At 48.1% G+C, this 19236-nt stretch overlaps 1 protein-coding gene across 6 annotated transcripts; it reads right to left on the reverse strand.

The window, feature by feature from the left end:
* Window positions 1-5544: 5544 nt before the first annotated feature.
* Window positions 5545-18044, reverse strand: ENC1 (ectodermal-neural cortex 1). 6 transcript variants are annotated; one of them, XM_036309559.1, is made up of 3 exons: window positions 17599-18044; window positions 12140-13954; window positions 5545-8127 (listed from the first exon to the last, which is right to left on the reverse strand). In XM_036309559.1, the coding sequence occupies exon 2, from the start codon at window positions 13939-13941 to the stop codon at window positions 12172-12174; it is 1770 nt and encodes a 589-aa protein (XP_036165452.1). In that variant the 5' UTR covers window positions 13942-13954; window positions 17599-18044; the 3' UTR covers window positions 5545-8127; window positions 12140-12171. The 6 variants fall into 6 exon arrangements, with proteins under 6 accessions (XP_036165452.1, XP_036165451.1, XP_036165453.1 ...); XM_036309558.1 differs by lacking the exon at window positions 17599-18044 and adding an exon at window positions 17155-17226; XM_036309560.1 differs by lacking the exon at window positions 17599-18044 and adding an exon at window positions 16900-17090.
* Between the last annotated feature and the right edge of the window lie 1192 nt (window positions 18045-19236).

Here is a 19236-nt window from a genome sequence, read left to right on the forward strand (position 1 = left end):
TGCCTGCCTGCCTGATCACCCCTAACCACTCTGCCTGCCATCCTGCTCACCCCCAAGTGCCCCCCCACCAGCCTTCTCACCCCCAACTGCACCCCCCACCAGCCTGATCACCCCTAACTGCCCCCCTGCCAGCCTGCTTGCCCCCAACTCCCCCCTACCCCCGCTGGCCTGCTCGCCTCCTACTGCTCCCCCCACTGGCCTGCTCAGCCCCAATTGCCCCCCCCCACCAGCCTGCTTGCCCCCAACTGCCCCCACCCTCCGCCAGCATGCTTGCCCCAAACTGCCCTCCCCTCCTGGCCTGATCACCCGTAGCTCCATTCCTTGGTCGCTGGGCTGACCCAGGAAGCCAAGTCTTCCCACCTCCTCTCCCGCTCTCTGGCCAGGCTTGGCTTCCCGGGTCACCCACTCTCCCGCTCTCCGGCTGGCTCTGCCATCTTTATCACATCAATTTTCATATTCCCTCCTTATTGGCTGTGGGCAAAGTGACGGTTAATTTGCACATTATTCTTTTATTAGCTAGGATATGTATTTATATATACACTGTATGCTTTATTAAAGAATTTATTTGAGCCCTGGCTGGTGTGGCTCCATTGGTTGGGCGTTGACCCATGCACTGAAAGGTTCCGGTTAAATTCCTGGTCAGGGCATATGCCCTGGTTGTGGGTTCAATCCCGGGTAGGGGGTGCAGGAGGCAGCCAATCAATGTTTTGCTCTCACATCAATATTTCTCTCTCTTCCTTTCTCTCTAAAAAAAAAAAAAATCAATTAAAAAATATTTTTAAAAAACGTATGTGATATCCCAAAGAAACTTATTTTTAATGTAATTGGGAGTTGGGGCATTTAATAGACATTTTTAAGGAGCAGTTTTAAGTCACAGCAAAAATGAGAACAAAGTACAGTTTCCCCTCATCCCCCACCCACCCCCTGCCACACACACACACACACACACACAGCCTCCCCATCTGCCAACACCCTGCACAGTGGTGAATTGACACATCACTATCACCCGAAGTCCCTAGTTTACATGAGGGTTCACAAATGTATGGGATTACAAATGTATGACATGTACCTTCCGTTACAGGGACACAGAGAACAGTTTCATGCCCTAAAAGTCTTCTGTTCTCTACATATTCATCATTCCCTCCTCAACCATAATATTTTGAAGTAAAATTTTGCCTTTCTCGTTCTTCTTCCACTTGCTACGACCCACCCACAGGCCCTCTAACCCCTGGGGTTCCCCTGAGTGTGCCTCAGCGTCCCTCAGTGTGCCTCAGGTTCCCCCAGGGTCCCTGATGAAGCTTATCAGCATTCCCAGCCCCACCCACCCTTCAGAGTGGCCCGATGATGTGGATGTGTGCATGACCAACAGCCCCCCAATGGGGCTCAGGTATTTCCATTTTGAAAAAGAGGTGGTTGAACCCCCAGCAACCCTTGCACAGGTGCACTCTCAGGAAGTCCCAGGAACGGATGTGAGGTGAGCCCCCCAAAATACCAGACACATCTCCCTGAGGGTATCTTCGGCCGGCCTTCCTTCCTTCCTTCCCTTCCGAGTATGCAAAGGATTTCAAAATTCCAAGATTTGTTCTCTCAGAATGGTCCTCCTCCTCGCAGCAATGCCTTGGCTAGAATGTATGTGGGTGGCTGAGTGGAACAGGGCTGTTTGCCACTTAGAGGTGATGTACATGTTGGACCCTCAGAGAGAGACATTTTAGTTCTCACTTTGCAGGTGCCTAGTGTATGACTACCAAGAGGCTGATTTCATCTGCCTTGTGGTTACAATGTCAGCGTATCTTGTGGGGGAAAGATCCTCTCAGCCTTGCTAGGGTGTCTGATACACACTCCCAGCACCGTCTAAAAAGTGGGTGCAAAATAACTTCCCATAACAAAACAAATCATCTGATAACACAAGAAGGATTAGAGACTTTGCTGAAATTCCAACTGCCTTTCCGCGATGCAGTCCCGCATCTTTGTGCAGATAAAGATTATGGTTGCCAAGGAAACAGACGAGAGAGAAAGGCAGAAACTTTGTCTCGTTTGGTTTCCCCCAGACTCACAAAGCAAGACCGGCTGTAAGCAGAGCTGCATGAGATTATGGTAGATTTATAATTTACTTAGTCAAATTGCTTTTAATTCATAGTCAGGCCTCCTTGTACATGTTTTTTTTCTCTGAAAGTTAGGTCCTGCGCATAGTTGTCCAATATCTGACAAATAACAGAGCTTTAGCATTCATTGTCTATGATTAAACTCAAATGCAGGACAGATGGCTTGTCTGAGTATGTGTCAGACAGGCAAAGCACCTAAGATTTGTGACAAGCAAGACCAGGAATTAACTGCTACGTTTTTGCATTTATTCATACAATCATGTGCGCCATGAATATGGCTGTAAAACTTATTTAAGTGTTCTCACTTTATTCAAAATATTCCCAAACAAAGCAACTGCTCTCCTTTTGGCAAACCAGATGCCCTAATCTCAACCCCATTAACTCAAAATCCATTTTTCTCATACTATATGTATTGTGTATATTTCATTTACTCTGACATTTGACATGAAAACAGTATCCTCTGAAAACCCAGCTTACCCAGAGCCCACAATGTTGGTCCCCGTTTCATTTTAATTAAAATAATTTAAAATAATTATTTTATTCAACAAACATTTGTGGAAGTAAAGACCAAACGAATGAGAACGGGCAAAGGCAATAGTAAGAGTCAGCCAATGTCACTTGTGTTTTGGCCAGAGACTCAGTGTCAAGCAGAGGGATGGGGAAGCTTTATGGTGGGGGGAAGAAGGGGCAAGCTCCAGGTGTGCCCTGATTGGAGGTGGGCTAAGGGGGGCTCCTATGATGGCCAGGGGTGCATATTTAGTTATTAATCAAGTCCTGGCTGTTTCGTGCTCATTGTTTGGGGGGTTATTGTGTGGCTTGCTGGACCAGTTGTTAGAGACAGTGGTCCGACTTTCTGCGCGTCTGGCTGGTAGATCGCAGGCTGACTTCCTGGGCTGGTTTCTGCATGTTGTGGGTCAGATTTCTATTTTTATTAGGGTCTGTCCAGTGTGCATTTGCATATTCAATCTCTTAGCCCATAGTCATTCTACATACAAAAAAATTACACGAAGCATCAGTGTACAGTTCAATGAACGATTGAGGGTAACAACCACTCAGGGGCCCGCATTCATTTTTAAATTCTGCACATTCTTTTCTTCAGAAACCCGTGGTCAGGGAGCATTTTGAGTTGCTGAATGGACTCTTCCCATGTGCTTCTTTAATCCTGGTGTCCGGGTGGGGCTCACCAGCTGCAGGCCTCCTTGGACCGTCTCAATGACGTCCAGTCTTCCCAGACACAGCGGACGGCAGCCCAGTTCCCACAGTCAGCCCCTGCCCCGTGAATCACCTTCCTCCACATTCCTGGACCGAGAGGGGCAAGTCAGAGGGCATGCCTGGAAATCCAGTTCCACCACTCTCTTTGGGCAACAATAATCTCCCAAAATCTGTTCCTTCATCTACAAAATGGGGCTAAGACTCATGCCAGCTCTCCGAGGGTTGCCGTGAGGATGAAGTAAGGCAATGGGCATACAAACTTTTAACACAATCCCTCTCACAGAATAAACACTCAGATTTAGCTATATTGGGGGTATTTCTCCCCATGTTTAAAAATGACAGCTGAAAATTATTGAAAGCCCATGATGTGCCAGGCACTGAGTTTGGTGCTTTCTCTTAAATTTATGATATTATTAAATCTTTCTATTAGAGAATATTAATCATCCTTATTTTACAGAAGCTGAGGCTCAGAGATGCTAAGAAACTTCTCTATCCTCACCTCCATTGGTTGTGAGAATTAAATGGGATTGTAAAGCATGTCCTTAGTATAGTCCAGAGCACTCCGTACTCACTCTGTCAACAGGGCTATTATTGAAAATGGCCCTTTGGTTATCCACCATCACAGACCCCATGCAGCAGTTGCCCATCCAACATCTGTTCTCCCTTTCATCCTTACAAAATCAGTTTCGTGTGAGTTGGCAATGGGCCCCATTTTCCTCAGTCTCCCTTATTTCTTTGGAAGTTCATGTGGCCTAGTTCTGGCCAATGAGAGATAATGGGAAGTCTCCTAAGTGGGCCTTTTGGGAAAACTATTATTGTCCCCCCAAAAATGGACTTCATCTGGCACATGCCTTTTCCCTTCTGTCTCCATCCTCGCTGCCTGGAAAGTATAAGGACACCACCAAGTAGAGCTGCCATCCTGCAGGCAATGAAGACCAAAGGCCCATGTCCAGGAGGGCAAAGTGGAAAGAAGATCCCAAGCCCCAAATGGCCCACTCGGGGTCCTGCCCCAGCCCTGGATCACCAGCCTCCAAACGGTTTCCCCACTGTGCTTAAGCCACCATGGCCAGCTTTCTACTACGTGCAGCTGAAGGCAATCCAAACTAATACAGGCACTGTTTGGGTGATCTGTCTGAATTAAATAAAATTTCCAAATGAATGGAAATTAAGAATTTGAAGTATCTTCTTTCCTTCAACCTGTGTACACGTTTCAATGGAGATGACAAAGAACTCCAGAGAATGAAAGGTTGGTTCCCAATGGTCTCTACATGAATCGTTCTCAGTCCTTCTGAGAAATAACATCAAAGCTTTTCCTGAACATCTGAGGGTCCGATTCCCATTTGCACTCTCCCTTCTTCCCCGTCACACGGTGTCATACATGGTGTCACCAACAGGGTTCCCATGGGTCCTCAGCATTATGCACTTGTGGTCTGAGGACACGTGTTCCCAAAGCTTGGCTCCAGGCCAGCCTTACCCAACACGGAACTCAGCAATGCTTCCGTAAAATCTGAGGCATCTGTCTGTCTGGCATCTTGGTCAAAGTTCAAAGGCCTTACTTGCACTTAGCCTACTTGTGAGCTCTCCCCAAGTTCTAATTAGGTAGTTTCTTTTCTACCCAAAAAAGATTATGCCCAGCATTACTCTGCATGTTAGAACAGCCAGGGATCTGACCCAAGTGATAAAGGAGCATCTCACTGTGACACAGTGATCACAAGGTGGGGGCTGAGGCTTCATCAGCTTTAGGCTGAGCCAACTGGGATGGCGGCTTTCAACTTGGAGGAAGCTAAGTGTACCAACGGGGTTAAACTGGTGGTTCTGTGCTGTTATGGGGAAATAATATGTCCACATTTCCACTTACTTTAAATGATTTCTAAGGCAAGGTCAGATGAAGAGGATTGAACTCCAGTCAAAATATAATCCACGAGGAAGACAAAAACTAAATTCCTTCTAACATAAAGTAGGCTGCCTTGATACTGCATGGTACATGACTTTTTATATTCTAAGCTATGAATAACCCATATTTTGCCCTGCTTAAAGAAATATCCTAAATGGCGAAAGTGTTTCATTATTTAACGTGTAAAATTGCTTTACTAAAAGTATGTGACTTGATGGTGAAATAAAGGACACTCAAAAATATTTGAAATAATCCTTCTTTCGATTAAACTAGAAAAGGTGCACATTTTCAATGGCTACAATTATATCATATTCAAATAACGATACACACACACAATGAAGAGAAAATCTCTAATAATTTATTTGACCTTCGGTTTCACATTGTGAAAAAAAAATAACAGTTTTACAAAACCTCAAAAATGTAGTAGCAAGAAACAAGTACATATGAACGTGAACACTTCACTTCTTCAACTTACACAGAGTTTTGTACGTGAACCACATACTCAATAGCCGCGAGAGGGATATTATTCAGCTCTAATCACTCTTATTCAGACAGGTGTCAGGCCCAGAGAAAAGGGGGCTACACAATTATACCAGAAGTGGAAGGCTGCCCTTTGTTATCTGTTTCCACAGCAACCCGTCCACAGAATGAGAAGAACCTTCTCTGTCTTATGCCAAGGTTTTTGTGTGCACTGTGCTGTGAATTGTATTTGCTTCAAAGTGTGGGACGTTTCACAGGGCGAGAATGGTCAAGTAGTGAGCCCAATGCGTACATCAATCCAAAGAGCAGGAGTCCAGAAAGTTCCCTGCGGGCTGGGGGCCCACCCCGACCACGGCTCCCTCTGGCTCACACACAGTAATTAATAGAGGATTCAAGGACAGACCACAACTCTGAAACAGCTGTAGAAAATTCATCCTGCTTTCAGAAGCCATGCAGCGCCACACATCTCAGCCTATTTGCATCATAAACTACAGAGCTGTAACTGCTACATGCATGCCGCCATTGTACAATTAGACATTTGCATTGCTTACAACACATCTAGGAGCGAAAGACCGCCTGCCGGAAAGTACTGTGATGCTTTTATTCCAACGGCTCATTTATTTTGGTCCAACGATAGCCCACGTACTCATGGCATGGACGGACATGTACAATTAGTCTAAAGTTTTCAGGTGCAGAGAAATGTTAAGGATTTATCTGTCATTAGACAATGCAAACACACAATGTAAAGGGTTGTTATCAGTCTTAAACCTTATTTTCTAAAGTACAGTAACGTGAGATACATCAGTGAAAGCAGTGCCAGAGTTACAAGCTCCGGCCTTCCCCAGACACCTGAGGAAGTGCCTCTTGGAGTCTAATACTAACACCTATCACAGCACATGTTTAGTTTAGTAAACAAGCCCACAAACTAGCAAAGAATGTATTCACAACCAATTCCCAACTATCCCGGAAAACCTCACCAGCGGCTACTGCTCACAATCGTGTGGTGTTTTGTGACCAAATGTGTCACTTTTGCGCACCAGAGTTCTTTCAGAGACTTACCTGCAGGTGAGCACTAGGGCATACATTGTACCAATGTTCACATTTGTCTTGGAGAACTTGTCACCCTTGCTGAATTGTTCAGCAAGAATAACAACGAATCCAGGTCCAGCAAATCGGGGGACTGAATTAACTTACGTCGGTGACAATGCAGTGTTTCCCCCGTTAACTGTGGTTATGGCAAGGCCTTCTCGCAGGGTAATAAATAAATAAATATATAAACTTTGGACTATGTCTTTACCTGTGCCCTATATACAGAACTATTCCATAGAATTTTCCAGGATTTCAGGATATTACACAAAGGAAAAAAAAAGAAAAAAAAAAAACCTGCGAAGCGATTTGGTCCTTTCCAAATTTCAGTAGCCGAGACTGAAAGAGGTGACGCAGGTGGGAAGAGAGGGGATGGAAAGAAGCCTTCCATCGCCCCAGGAGCCATCAGCATGCCCAGAGCCCATGAGACCCCATGAAAAGTTGGCGAGTCTAAGAAATGTGACCTCCATGCCTTCCCTACCTCTGGGGTGTAATTTAAGTTTCTGTTTTGTAATCCTTCCCTGTCTTGATATCTACAAAACCCCTCCCCTTCCCATCCCACCCTCCAGTTATATTGCAAACTGTAACTCCAAAGTTTTCCTTTTTGTGCAGCAGAGCACATCACAACAGCCACGAAAATTGTGCAAAACATACAACCATCACACACGTCCATACACGTGAACACAACTGTAAGCACTGTTTCAGCATGCAGGCATCACACAATAAATAGCTAAATCTAGAACACACTCCTTACCAGCCTGGGGAAGGTTTAAAGTCACTTATAAATAGAAGAGATCGTCTACCAACAGCTACCAACAACGCCCCCATTGTTCGGAACCTTCCCGGGGAGCACAACCCCTGGGAGACTGGCGGAGCCCAGGGCTCCTCTCTGCAGCCAGCGCCAGCTTCCCTCCCGGCCCTACAGCTGGCTTTCAATCTCCAACAGCAGCTGGCGAGGAGGCTTCAAGCTTGCTTCTCAGAGAGAGGTGACAACCATTTCAAATTTTACACATAAATGGTGGAGCCCATGGAAATCAAATGCTGAATATGGTACAGCACGGGAAAGGGCCCGGCTTTTCTCTCCCTTTGAGGGGTTGATTAATGCTGACATTAATCCACAATTACAAGACAAGGACTAGATCACAGGTTCATTCATTCATAGTTAAACCATGTGCTACTTGCACTGAAAATCCCACCCCTCCCCCAGCCCCTTCCTTCATGTCCAGTTAGAGCATTTACAAGGTGCAGCCAATCATACAATCCAGGTCTTGTAGCAACTTCTTTTCCTTTTTGTTTTCTTTTTCTTTCTCTTCATTAAATTTGGCCTCTCCAAAACAGAAATCATTTCTTGAGCTAAAACAGAGGGAAAAGATTTTTGTTAGTAACCTCAAAATCTAAAAAAAAAAAAAAAATTAATTAAATTAAAACTCAGGACAGAGCTGGCCAATATTGCTTCTAAAGGTCTTAATTACATGTTCAGTAGGAACTGTGCAAAGATATGTGAGGTGCTTGTCATAAATGCACACACACATGCATGCATGCATGCAGATGACTGGCCCAACAGACACAATGGTGTCAAAGAAGGGCCCCTACTTCTGTCCTAAACATGTATGTTCAAATTCAAACCTATACGTCCAGGTGCTGCTATCCGTTGCCATCTTCTGCTTCCAACACCTGCAATTCCTCTCCATGGCAAAAGAGAGCCACCGTGCAGCAATCGCCAGAGGGTCAAGATTCCTGTGCAAACCCTCCTTTGCCCATTTACCGTAAAGAATTCCAAATTCAATTTATTCACCATATAGACGGCAGACGTATTAATCCTCTCATTTAAATGCATCTCTGCTATTCATTATGGCAGAAATCAGTCTCGCTTCTTTTCGTATGACAACATCCCTGGCTTCAATAGCCCAAGGCTGGCGTTTATTCTCAAAATGCATCAGTCCACACTTGGGAGGCACCAGCTCTGGTATGCAGTGTTATTACCTATGGAATCTACCAACGTCAAGTGTGAATACAATCAAGGTGCCACAACCAGGAAGCCTGCACTTTCATGGGAGCTGGCGTTTCCTCGCACCACCCACCCTCCCCATTCGTTCATGTCTAATTTGATACAGGGGAATTTTACAGGTGGTGCGTCTTTCACAGGCTCACCCTCATGAAGCCCATTTCCAGCCCTGGCATGAATCTGCATCCCGACTGCTATCACTCTATTGACAAAGGGAACTCAGGAGGGGCCACTCATTACTTGCATTAAATTCTTCTTGCTTTTGTGTGTTTAGGGCTCTGATTCATCTCTTTAGCTGTTTCTTTAGGCAGTTTCATAACAGTGATTCAAGCTTTCAAGGCATTCTTTAGACTACGGTGTCATGCCCCTACCCCCACCTCCTTATAATCTATATATCAACATCAGGCCAAAAGAATGTATCTTGAAATAATATAAAATTTCAAGATGTTGCCTACGGGGGGGGGGGGGGGGACTTAGGGTGGGGGAGGAAATAACAAAAGAAAAGGAAAACTCTAAAAAGGGAAGAAACAAAACAAAGCAAAATCTAAATGCTCTCAGGTTGGGGCCACACAGCACCATGAAAATGCAGACTAATCAAAAGTAATTTCCTCTTTGTCCATCCCACCCGCTGTCAGAGCAGCAGGAGTCAGTTAAAATCTCCTTGATGGATGAGCTTTTAGACCAGGGCAAACTTTCTGTTAACACTGTATTAATTCCTTTAACACCCCCATTTGGAGAGCAAAGAAATGTCCGGAAGTTTTTGCGGCTTAGGACTGGTACCTACACAGCACCTCTTCTCACTCCGTGTACCCTAAGTGGTTTAACACTGCCTGCCTGCAGTAACCTTTAGCAATTTAAACCAACGCCCTCCCTGTGGGAAACTGCAAGGGTGGCTCTGATCAGGCCCAAAGGCGACCCCCTGGCCCTGTCACATTTCGTTGTTATATGCTGGACTCTGGCTGGTAGCACCAAGGGTGAAGAAGATATTATTTCGCCTAGAACCTAACACTCTATTTGCTCCGTTTCTCTGGGACCAGAAGTGTGTGACAGGGTTCGAATGTTCGGGACAGGAAGAATTCAAGCGTCTGCATACTCTGGGCTGAGAAAAACAAGGCACCAAAAATGAAGTCTAAAGAGAACAAGAATATAATAGTCAAAGACACCTCATCTTCCCACCACACACCAAGCTAATTCCATTGCCAGCTGAGGTCTAAATGGATGGGAGGAAAGAAACCTAAGACTATTGACTTGGACACTGAATATATGCCAGGCACTGGGCTAGGTATTTTCGGGTCCCCCACCCTGTTTAGCAATTTACCCAAGCCTGAACTGGGAACAGATCTTAGGGGAAGTATAATGCAAACCACTCATTTGACAAAGGAGCCCAATCCAGTAAGGTCCAGACTCCAGCGCAGAACCAGAACCAGAATGCACCTGTGATCTCTTTCTGCCTCAGCTTCCTTACCTTGCTCCAAGGGTGCCAACCATTCCACCAGTTACCATTTTTAAGTACCGCCACCGCTGGCAATTTTTATGGCTCCCCTGTGCAAACAGAATCGGTTCTGGACTAACACCCAACTTAGTGCGCTGTTAATTGATGCTTTACCCTCGGAGGTTCTTTAAAACCAGCTTTAGAGGTGAGTCATGCATTCGTATCACAAATGAAATAACCACTTTCAGAGCATTTGTTTATTCAGGATTACTGAGATGCCAGCACGGCTGCAAAAACCAGTTTGGTGTGGGACGCTGTTAGCCAAGTCGCTCCCCAGAGAGGCTCCTGACCGTCTCTGCGCCTCTGAAGGAGTTTCATTCCGAGGAAACATTACATTGCTAAGAACTCTACTAACTGGAATAGGCTGGAGGAGATAACTGCAGAAATGAAATAAATAGAAAGATTAAGTGTGAAAGCGAGGCCAGTTTTCACAGTGTTTTTAAATGAGCGGTGAGAGATGAGGAAAGGAAAGACAAATGAGTCAAAACCCCACTTTGCTTAGCTTGCCACGACCCCTAGCTTCTTCTTTTTTCCTTTTGAAAGTTCCCTTCAAAGGTGTGAAACCTGCTAGAGAAAACAGAGCCAAAAGTTTCCAAGTAAGGAGTTAGTTTTCTGTTGTAGTCCCGCCGAAGCAGAGTTTTAATTTTATTCTATTATTAGTAATTGTAATGAATGAGCCCATGAATCACCAAAACAAATCAACACAGTGTGTGCTCTGTGCTGCCCGTAGACCTGCCAAAGTCATTCCTGGGGCTGATCCTAAGGCTGCCTAACAGCAGCAACACGGCCATTAGCTTGCGAACACTGAACTGTGTAGGCCTATTAATTATTTGAGCCAAGAGTATTATATACTCTTAAGTACACAAGACAACCATTATGTACTCAGATATATGACACAGAAACACAACTTTTGTTGGCGCTGACAATAGGGTCAGCCTGTCTGATTAACTCTGAAAGGCTGCTGCAAGAGCAGTTTAGATGGCTCAGAGTGTCCACACATCAGACCAGCGCATACAATGCAGGTGCAGCCTTTTACAAGGGCAGACCTAAATTTCCCTCCAGAGTTAACAAATTTGAGAAAAAATTAAATAACCTAATAAATACTTTTGGAACTAAGAATAAATTTAAACATTGCATTTTTCTTAAACCATATTTCATTCCAGAAAGGGTTTGAGGAAGTAAAACTTACATCAACAAGTATCTCCTGGGGTGACACCGATATGGAGTCAAGTTTATGAAGTGGCAGATCAGCATGATGCTCGCGTACATACACTCTGGAGTCAGGCTGCCTGGGTGCGTTTCTGGACCAAGTCTTGCGCCTACTAAACTCTATGACCTTGGACTCTAATGACTTAACCTCTGTGCATGAGGTGTTTTCATCTATGAAGGGCTCTAGTAATATCTCACAAGGTTGCTTTGAGGATTAAATGAAACGATCCATGTGAACACAGCCCAGCTCCAGACACACAGCGAGGGCTCCCTAGATACTAGTTGGCATCATAAGCATAGGTCAGGGTTTCTCAAACTGGTGCACATTGGAATCACTGGAAACTTTCTAAAATGCTGATCCCTGGGCTCCACTCAGATCACATGAAACCAAGTCTCTAGGCTGGGCAGCTTTTGCAAAGCTCTTTGGGAGATGCTGAGGCGCAGTAAAGGCTGAGAACCACTGGCTTACGTATGTTAGAGTAGGAAGCTGGGTGCAGCTGTGGCCAATACAAGTGTTTAAGTTGTAGGATACAAGTTCTTCTATTTTTATAGTTTTTGGAGTACTTCTATAGGATAGGCTATATGGACCATGCTTCACTCCACATGCAAACTTGCCAGCTCGCTTAATTATACGCATACTTACAACTTAACTGGCTTACCTCGTGCTCACTTTCTGTAAGATGTACTGCGCTTAAGAAGGCAGGTGCTTCCAGGTGCTGACAAACGCGGTCGGTATCAGGGAGTATGGGACTGTGGTTATGCTGTTCCACACATCCAACGTTGGATCGTAGCAGTCCAAAGTTTTGCATCGCTGAATGCCAAAGTATCCTCCCACCACGTAGAGTTTGTTTCCGGAGGCCACAGCGTGACAGCTCATGCGCTTTGCTGTCACGTCTCCCACCTTGGTCCACTGGTAAGTCTCACTGTTGAATTTATAAGCAGAGCAGGCGGAGAACTCTGTATCTCCCCCCATAATAAAAATCTGGTTACCCAGCACAGCTGCTGCCGTGTAACGCCAGGGCTGGGGACAGGTGGCCGGCACCGTCCACCTGTTTTCACATTGATCATAACACTGGACCTTGGGGAGCTTGTCATGACTGACGCTGGTACCTCCGAAAGCAAACAGCTTGAGCTTAGCGCTCACTACTGCTGCATTGCTGACGCCTTCTCGGAGTGGGGCCACCATGGTCCATTTGTTGGTCGTGGGGTCGTAATGTTCCACTTGCTTCAGAGAGACTGAGGGGGAGGCTGGGAGGCAGCCGGTTGCGGCTGTGTGCCCCCCGACCACATATAAGCAGTGCTTCAGTTCAGCAGAGCCATGGCCAAACCTGGCTACCAGCATGGGGGCGGCTTTGGACCACTCCTCGTGCAGGGTGTCATAAACCCAGACATCTTTCGAGACTCCGTTTTCAGACCCCCGACCCCCAGTAATGTACACTTTGCAGCCAATGGCGCACGCACTGAACTCTTTTCTTGGGCTGGGGATGTCGGCCTTAGGGATGATCTCTTTGGCCTTCTGGTCTACTAGGTACAGCTTGTCACACATGAAAGTCTGCCCTCCCAAGAGGAAGAGGGCATGGCCGGTCTTCCGAGGCCGGGCACAGAGGCTGGTCACCACGCCGTCGTTCTGCAGGATCTTCAGCTTGCACCTGATGGCCTCCTCCACAATCTCCTTGCTCTTCCTCTGCTTGGTGATGAGTTCCTCCATGGCCACGTTCTCCATGAGATAGATGGCTGGCAGGAGAGCCAGCCTCACCGTCTGCAGCAGCTCCGGGAGGTAGCAGTAGCGCTTCTTCAGGTCGTAGCTGATCCAGTTGATTGCAGACTCGTACACGAGCCTTTCATCTTCCGTCTCCAGCTCTTCGCTGGACAAGAGCTGCACTACCATGTCCTGGGGCAGCTGGAGGAAGTCTTCATTCTTCCGGATGGTTTGGAAATTGCTGAGACACATTCTCCAGGAGAGCTCGTAGAGCTTGGTGCACTGGTGCGCGTCGGACAGCAGCAGCATGCCCAGGCAGTTGGTGGGATGCAGGTTCTTTTCCAGGAACTCGGCACAGGCATCCCGGATGTCTTGAAACTCCAGCATGTCGCCAGCTTCCAGGAGCGACTCTGCGTTTTCTTCATTGATGATGACCCGGGAGGAGTACGCATAGTCGAGAAGCAGCTCCAAGACTTCTGGGTGGATGGAGTTGTCGAAGTTGACTTCACTGTCCTGGCTCTCCTTCAGGCCGCCACTGAACATGGCTTCAAAGTAGCGGCTGCAGGCAGCCAGCACGGCCCGGTGACAGGGGAAGGTCCTATTTCCCGCATGGAGAAGGACATCGGTGAAGAGGCGCTGCTGCCGAAGAAGGTTCAGGTGAGTGAGGACGCTGTCGGCGTAGGAAGACTTGTGGAACAGGTAGATGTTGATGGAGCCGCTGCTGGCCCTGGACTTGCGGTTCTCATGCACACTGACTGACATTTTGTTTCCACTCCTGGAAAACAAAACAAAACCACTGAGGGGTGCTCCCCACGTGTAAAACAGCAGAACAAAGTAGCGATCCTTTTGGACAAAGAAAACAGAACTGTTTTGCTGTTAGCTCTGCTGCCTCCTGTTCTGAATCATGGATGGCCATTCCTGTACCAAGTCAGAGACAACTACCTATAAGGAGAGGCATTCACGGCCATACTGTTGAGCTATTTGAACTATACACTGTTTAAAAAAAAAAATCACTGCTTGAAAGCAGGTTCATCTTGGAAAACCTGACTGCCAACTTTCAGGATATTGAAGTCCTTGAGAACTGTGTGTCAGCATAAGCCAGGAGGAGCAAGGTCTCATTCTCCCAGCTCCCTGTCCCTGTCCAGCTGATTCACTGCGGGCCGCTTCAAATGCCAGGCCTCCAGCTCTCGTAATGCCAGGAGAGGCACCAGCTATAATGCCCTATGCAACATAAAGCCATGTGTAAAACAAATACCTGCTAATTAATTCCATTAAGAATTCCTTTGGTAAGATCCGGTCTCCCTGCAATATACAATAAGTAGGAAATGTAGTAACATTAAAGTCACAGGCTTAGGCAACTTCCCCAATGATAGGATCCCTATTTAAAGTTACAGATCATTTCCAACCAGACAGCTTTACCAAGACAGAATGCTAAAGGTGGCCTAGTAGACACATTACCATATATTGATCAGCAGGCTTTAGTGAAAACACAGCATAGATTCCGACCACAATCACCACCCATCTTTCTTGCTCTGGACAGCTTCCAAAATGAGGGTATAAAATGAAGAATATTTTTTAGCATACTCATGAGTGCTGTTTTTCTGTTCTTCCTGCTTTGTATCAATTCTTGGAAAACCAGTTGCAAGAACAAAGGAACTATCTGCCCCTCTCCTTTTCTGTTTGTTTGTTTTTGTTTTTTGATTTGGTAGTGCATCACCAGGACCATTCTTATGTATCTGCTAATGCGGCATCTGCAAATAGGGATTTCGAGATGCAAACATTGCCTTATCTAAATCAAAAATACACACATACACACACACACACACGTGTGCGTGTATGGACTATGCACGTGTATTTTGCCAACCATTGTTAATTTGGGCCACCCTAGAATTTATTTGCTGACTAAAGTGCTCTTTTCCTCAGTATCTAAATTGAAAAGATAGCAGAATCTAATGCTATCTTTGGCTTACCGCAGTAAGTAAATTGCAGGCTAAAGATATAGGAAATCCCTATCACCAATCTTCAAAAATTGAACCACATGCTTAAAACACACACACACACACACACACACACACACACACACACACCACTGTACCTCTCTTTCACTTCAAAGGAATAAAGGCTTTAAGCACCTGCCTGTCAAAGGATTCCTAAGGAAGCTGTTTATTCCAGGAGAGTAAACTGGGTGGTTACAGTATCTATTCCAAGCTCAGAACAGCCAGTCCTTATAGCACAGCTGAAACCCACGGCCTGCTTATTTCCTTCAACCATGCAGATATTTATGTTTAATTTATATCCCAGGAATTATGAATAAATGCAAATGAGTAACTTACCCAGACACTAAGCTGCCACTTCCCTGACCAGCTGTGTCACAGAAAACAAAAGCAGGTGCCTAACTTGCCCTTAACACACAGGCCACATACCACGAGGTGATGCAACTTGTTTTCCTTTATTTGCAGCATGTAACTTTTCATTATGAGAAACACGGGCTCGGTGGGAGAAAAGCAGCAACCAAGTCCCGGGCTCTGGTGTTACAAAGACTTTACAAACACCCATTAGTCTCCTATTAGTCTCCTAGATATAACAAATGGTAAGGAGCCAAGTTTCACCCCCACCTCAAGCCAAGCCTCTACAAGTCTAGTCCTTTTTCTCACCAGTGTTCAATGCTGCAGAGAACAACCGGTATGATCCTATGTGAATGCACCAGGTTTCCAAAGAGTTAAAACATCTACGAATTAGTATCACTGAAGCTCTACCACTGCAGCTTGTCATTTGAATTAGCACATTCCATCTGAAGCACGTTGAGGAAGATTTTAAGATCAAAAGATGCTATAAAAACTTACAAAAATTCCAAATGAGTAGCTATAGCTTTGGTGTTTTTAAGCAAGTGCTTCCAAAGCAACCTCAAAAGCTGTCTCCATTCAGGCTAAGAGCAAATGCAGAGAATGAGGGACCTATACACAAGGTGCATAAACACCAGAAGCACATGGGGCAGGAATCCCAGGAGCCCAGAACACGTTTCCCTGAGCATTAAATACCTGATCATGTCGAACACGACTCACAACCAGGCCCACACTTAAGAAAACTGAAGAAGACCTTAGGATCTGCATCTTTATGCATCCCGTGCTGATGCACCTGCATTGTACAGGTTGGCCCATAAAGCCAGAGGAAGATAACATCCAGATGGAGAAGCATGTCACAATCAAAACCTAATATCCTTGCAGCAATATTTGATTAAAATAAAAAGTATACCTGAAGACCCACGGGGAAAGTTGCTTTCTGGTTTAAAATTAGCAAAGACCCAAATATCATCAGGAATCATTTATATAGTCACTAAGCACACCTTCAACATAAAATGAATCATCCTTCCGGCATTTTCTAAGCCCCCAGAGAAATATTTGCATGCCAACTAAGTGTCCAAAAAATGCACACATATATTTAACCTGCACCTACAAAGACGATGAGAAAAGGGCTGCCATTACCCTGAACATCAAAAGGGCTTCTAGGTGCAGGAACTTCAGTTCACTTAAAGCTCCTGACCCGTGTTCTCTGCCTCCAATTCTGTGTCCGTCCTCCGCCGCCAACCCCGCCAGCACATCTCTTTTGGTTTTGAACCTGATCTCAACGCAATCAAAGGGGAAACTAAGCAGATTTTGGGGGCATTTACGTTATTGGAAACAACATTATGAAAAGATCTTGTTAACAAGAAAAGCATCTCACCATGCAGTCCCCTAAAACACTCGCAATGCTCTTTTTCACAGGCTGGCCGGGTTTCAGAGCGACAGCAAACTACAAGCGGAACAAGTTCAATGGTTCACCTCCACCCCGCCCACCAACTCCTGTCCTTTGGAACTAATAATGGTACACTAATGGCCAAATACTGTACTTGCATGAGAAGAAATTAATTTTTCAGGAAAAAAAAATCCAGTTTTCATTCATTTCCTAGACATTTCGCGAAAGTGAACGTGTCCTCACTTCATGTCTGCGCGTGGCCCCAATGTTCCCTCTGCCGGGGAGGGCGCAACGTGGGCCAACAATTCCGCACGCTCGGCCCTGGAGACTGTGAAGTGCGAGGCAGCGGGAAATCCACCCCCAGGGAAGCACCGCTTCCGAAGGCGGGGGGCGGGGGGCGGGGGGAGTTATCATTCCCAGGCCGCGCTCCTTGATCCCCCACCGGCTCTCCCGGGCGCTGTGCCGCCAAGAGCAGGCCCTTCCGGCGGTGCCTGGCTTCTGCTTGTTGTGGGAGGGCATCGGAAAACACGGAGGTCTCCACCCCAACAAGAGCGCCCCATCTCCGCCTGAGTCGGAGCTCCGAACTCGGGGAGTACGCACACCCCTCGCGAACACACCCCCACGGGCCAAGCGCGTCCTGAAACCCGCGGAGCCCGCAACAGGTCCGGGGCAGTGGGGGAAACTTACAGCAGTGGCGACCGGCCTCAGGGAACAACTAGCTGGGTTCTGGCCTCGGCCACCGGACGGGGAGGCGACGAAGCGGACGTCTCAGCCCCGGGGAGCGGGAGCGACTGCCCGGGCGAAAGGTCTGCGTACCGGGCGCCGGCCGTGGAGGGGAACGCGCCCGGGGCGCTGGCTCGGGCCGGCGACCGCTGGCGGTTCGCCTCGGCCTCGCGATCCCCACGCCGCGGACTCTGTGTCCGCGACCCGCGGAGCGTCTCCCGAGCGAGTCCCGGGAGGGGAGAGCAAGCCCGCGGCTGCAGGCGCCGCGGAAGGAGGCGGGCTGTGCGCGGGGGGAGGGAGCTAGAGAGCGCCGAGCGCGCCGGCAGCCGCCTGGCGTCTGGACTGGTCTCCGCACCGCACGGCCGCCCGCCTCCCCGGCTGCCCGAGCAGTGTGCGCCGGCCGCGGTGCGCCGGCTATAAGTGGGGCGGCGCGGAGGGGCGGGGAGGGGCGAGGGTGGGTGTGCTGTGAGTGACACCAGGAGAGGGAGGGAGGAAGCGCTGGGAGGCAGCCTTCGGAGGTGGAAGAGGAGGAGGAGGAGGAGGAGGAGGTGGAGGAGGTGGAGGAGAGAGCTGGAGAAGAGCGTGTCGGGGGAGTTAATCGAGAAAGGAAGCGGGGGTGGGGCACTGCGGAGAGTGGAGACAAAGCGGACGCCGTATCTCAGCCATTAGCGAGCAGCTGCAGCCCTCGGGGCCCGCGAGTGAAAAGTTTTCCCGGGTCGGAGTGTCTGAGCCACCTCGGCCCAGCCGGGTGAATGGAGAGACCCTCGCAGGGGAGCGCAGCCCCGGGCTGTGCGTTCCGCGCTGCTGGAGCCCCCGAGATGCTCTAGAAAGGGTGGCGAGGAGCGAGCGGGGGCCCGCGGCACGCGCCCTGGGCGCGCACAGCCCGCGCGCCGGAGGGGACACCCGGAGGGAGGGCAGTGGCGTGAGAAGGGGCACAAGTTTGGACTCTCCGGAGACCCTGTAGGTGGGCAAAGCCGGCGGTAGAGTTTCTCGCTGGCGGCAGGGCCAGACAGACCCGTGCCCCAGGCGTTTCCCCGGCTCCCCCCCCCCCCCTCCCCCGGCTCTACCCCTGACCCGTGGGGCAGCCACAGGCGGACTCTGCCCCACGCGGCCCGGGGCCCGGCGCGGTCCGGGGGGCGTGCCCACGCGCTTCGCAGCCAATCGCCGAGGCCGCTTGATTCAAAGCGAACGGCTCAAAGGAGCCGCGGCGCCGCCCCCTCTCACTAGCGAGGAAGCCGGCATCGCCCTCTCGGGCTGGACCCTTCCTGTCTCCTATGGCTCAGTTATGTTAGTTTGGAGTTCAGCAAACAAGTGACCCGGCACACACGTGTCTGAAGCGCCGCGGGCCAGGAGAAAAGAAGGCTTGTCTTTCCACTGGGAGCTTAAAAAATCCCTTTAAAAAATTAGGATTTGGAATTAAATCTCTAAGTGAATGGTAGAGGTGACCAGTCCAGCCCCCTTGTTTTACAGGTTAGGAAGCGGAGGCCCAGGTAAATGGAAATCGTCCAACCCGAGACAGCACAGCCACTCGGCGGGGGCCCAGCCCTGCAGCTCAGGCTCCCACACCCCCACCTCCCAGCTTCCTTTCCGATGCGAGGCGCA

The sequence above is a fragment of the Myotis myotis genome, unplaced genomic scaffold, assembly GCF_014108235.1.
Source record: "Myotis myotis isolate mMyoMyo1 unplaced genomic scaffold, mMyoMyo1.p scaffold_m19_p_5, whole genome shotgun sequence".
Lineage (NCBI taxonomy): Eukaryota > Metazoa > Chordata > Mammalia > Chiroptera > Vespertilionidae > Myotis > Myotis myotis.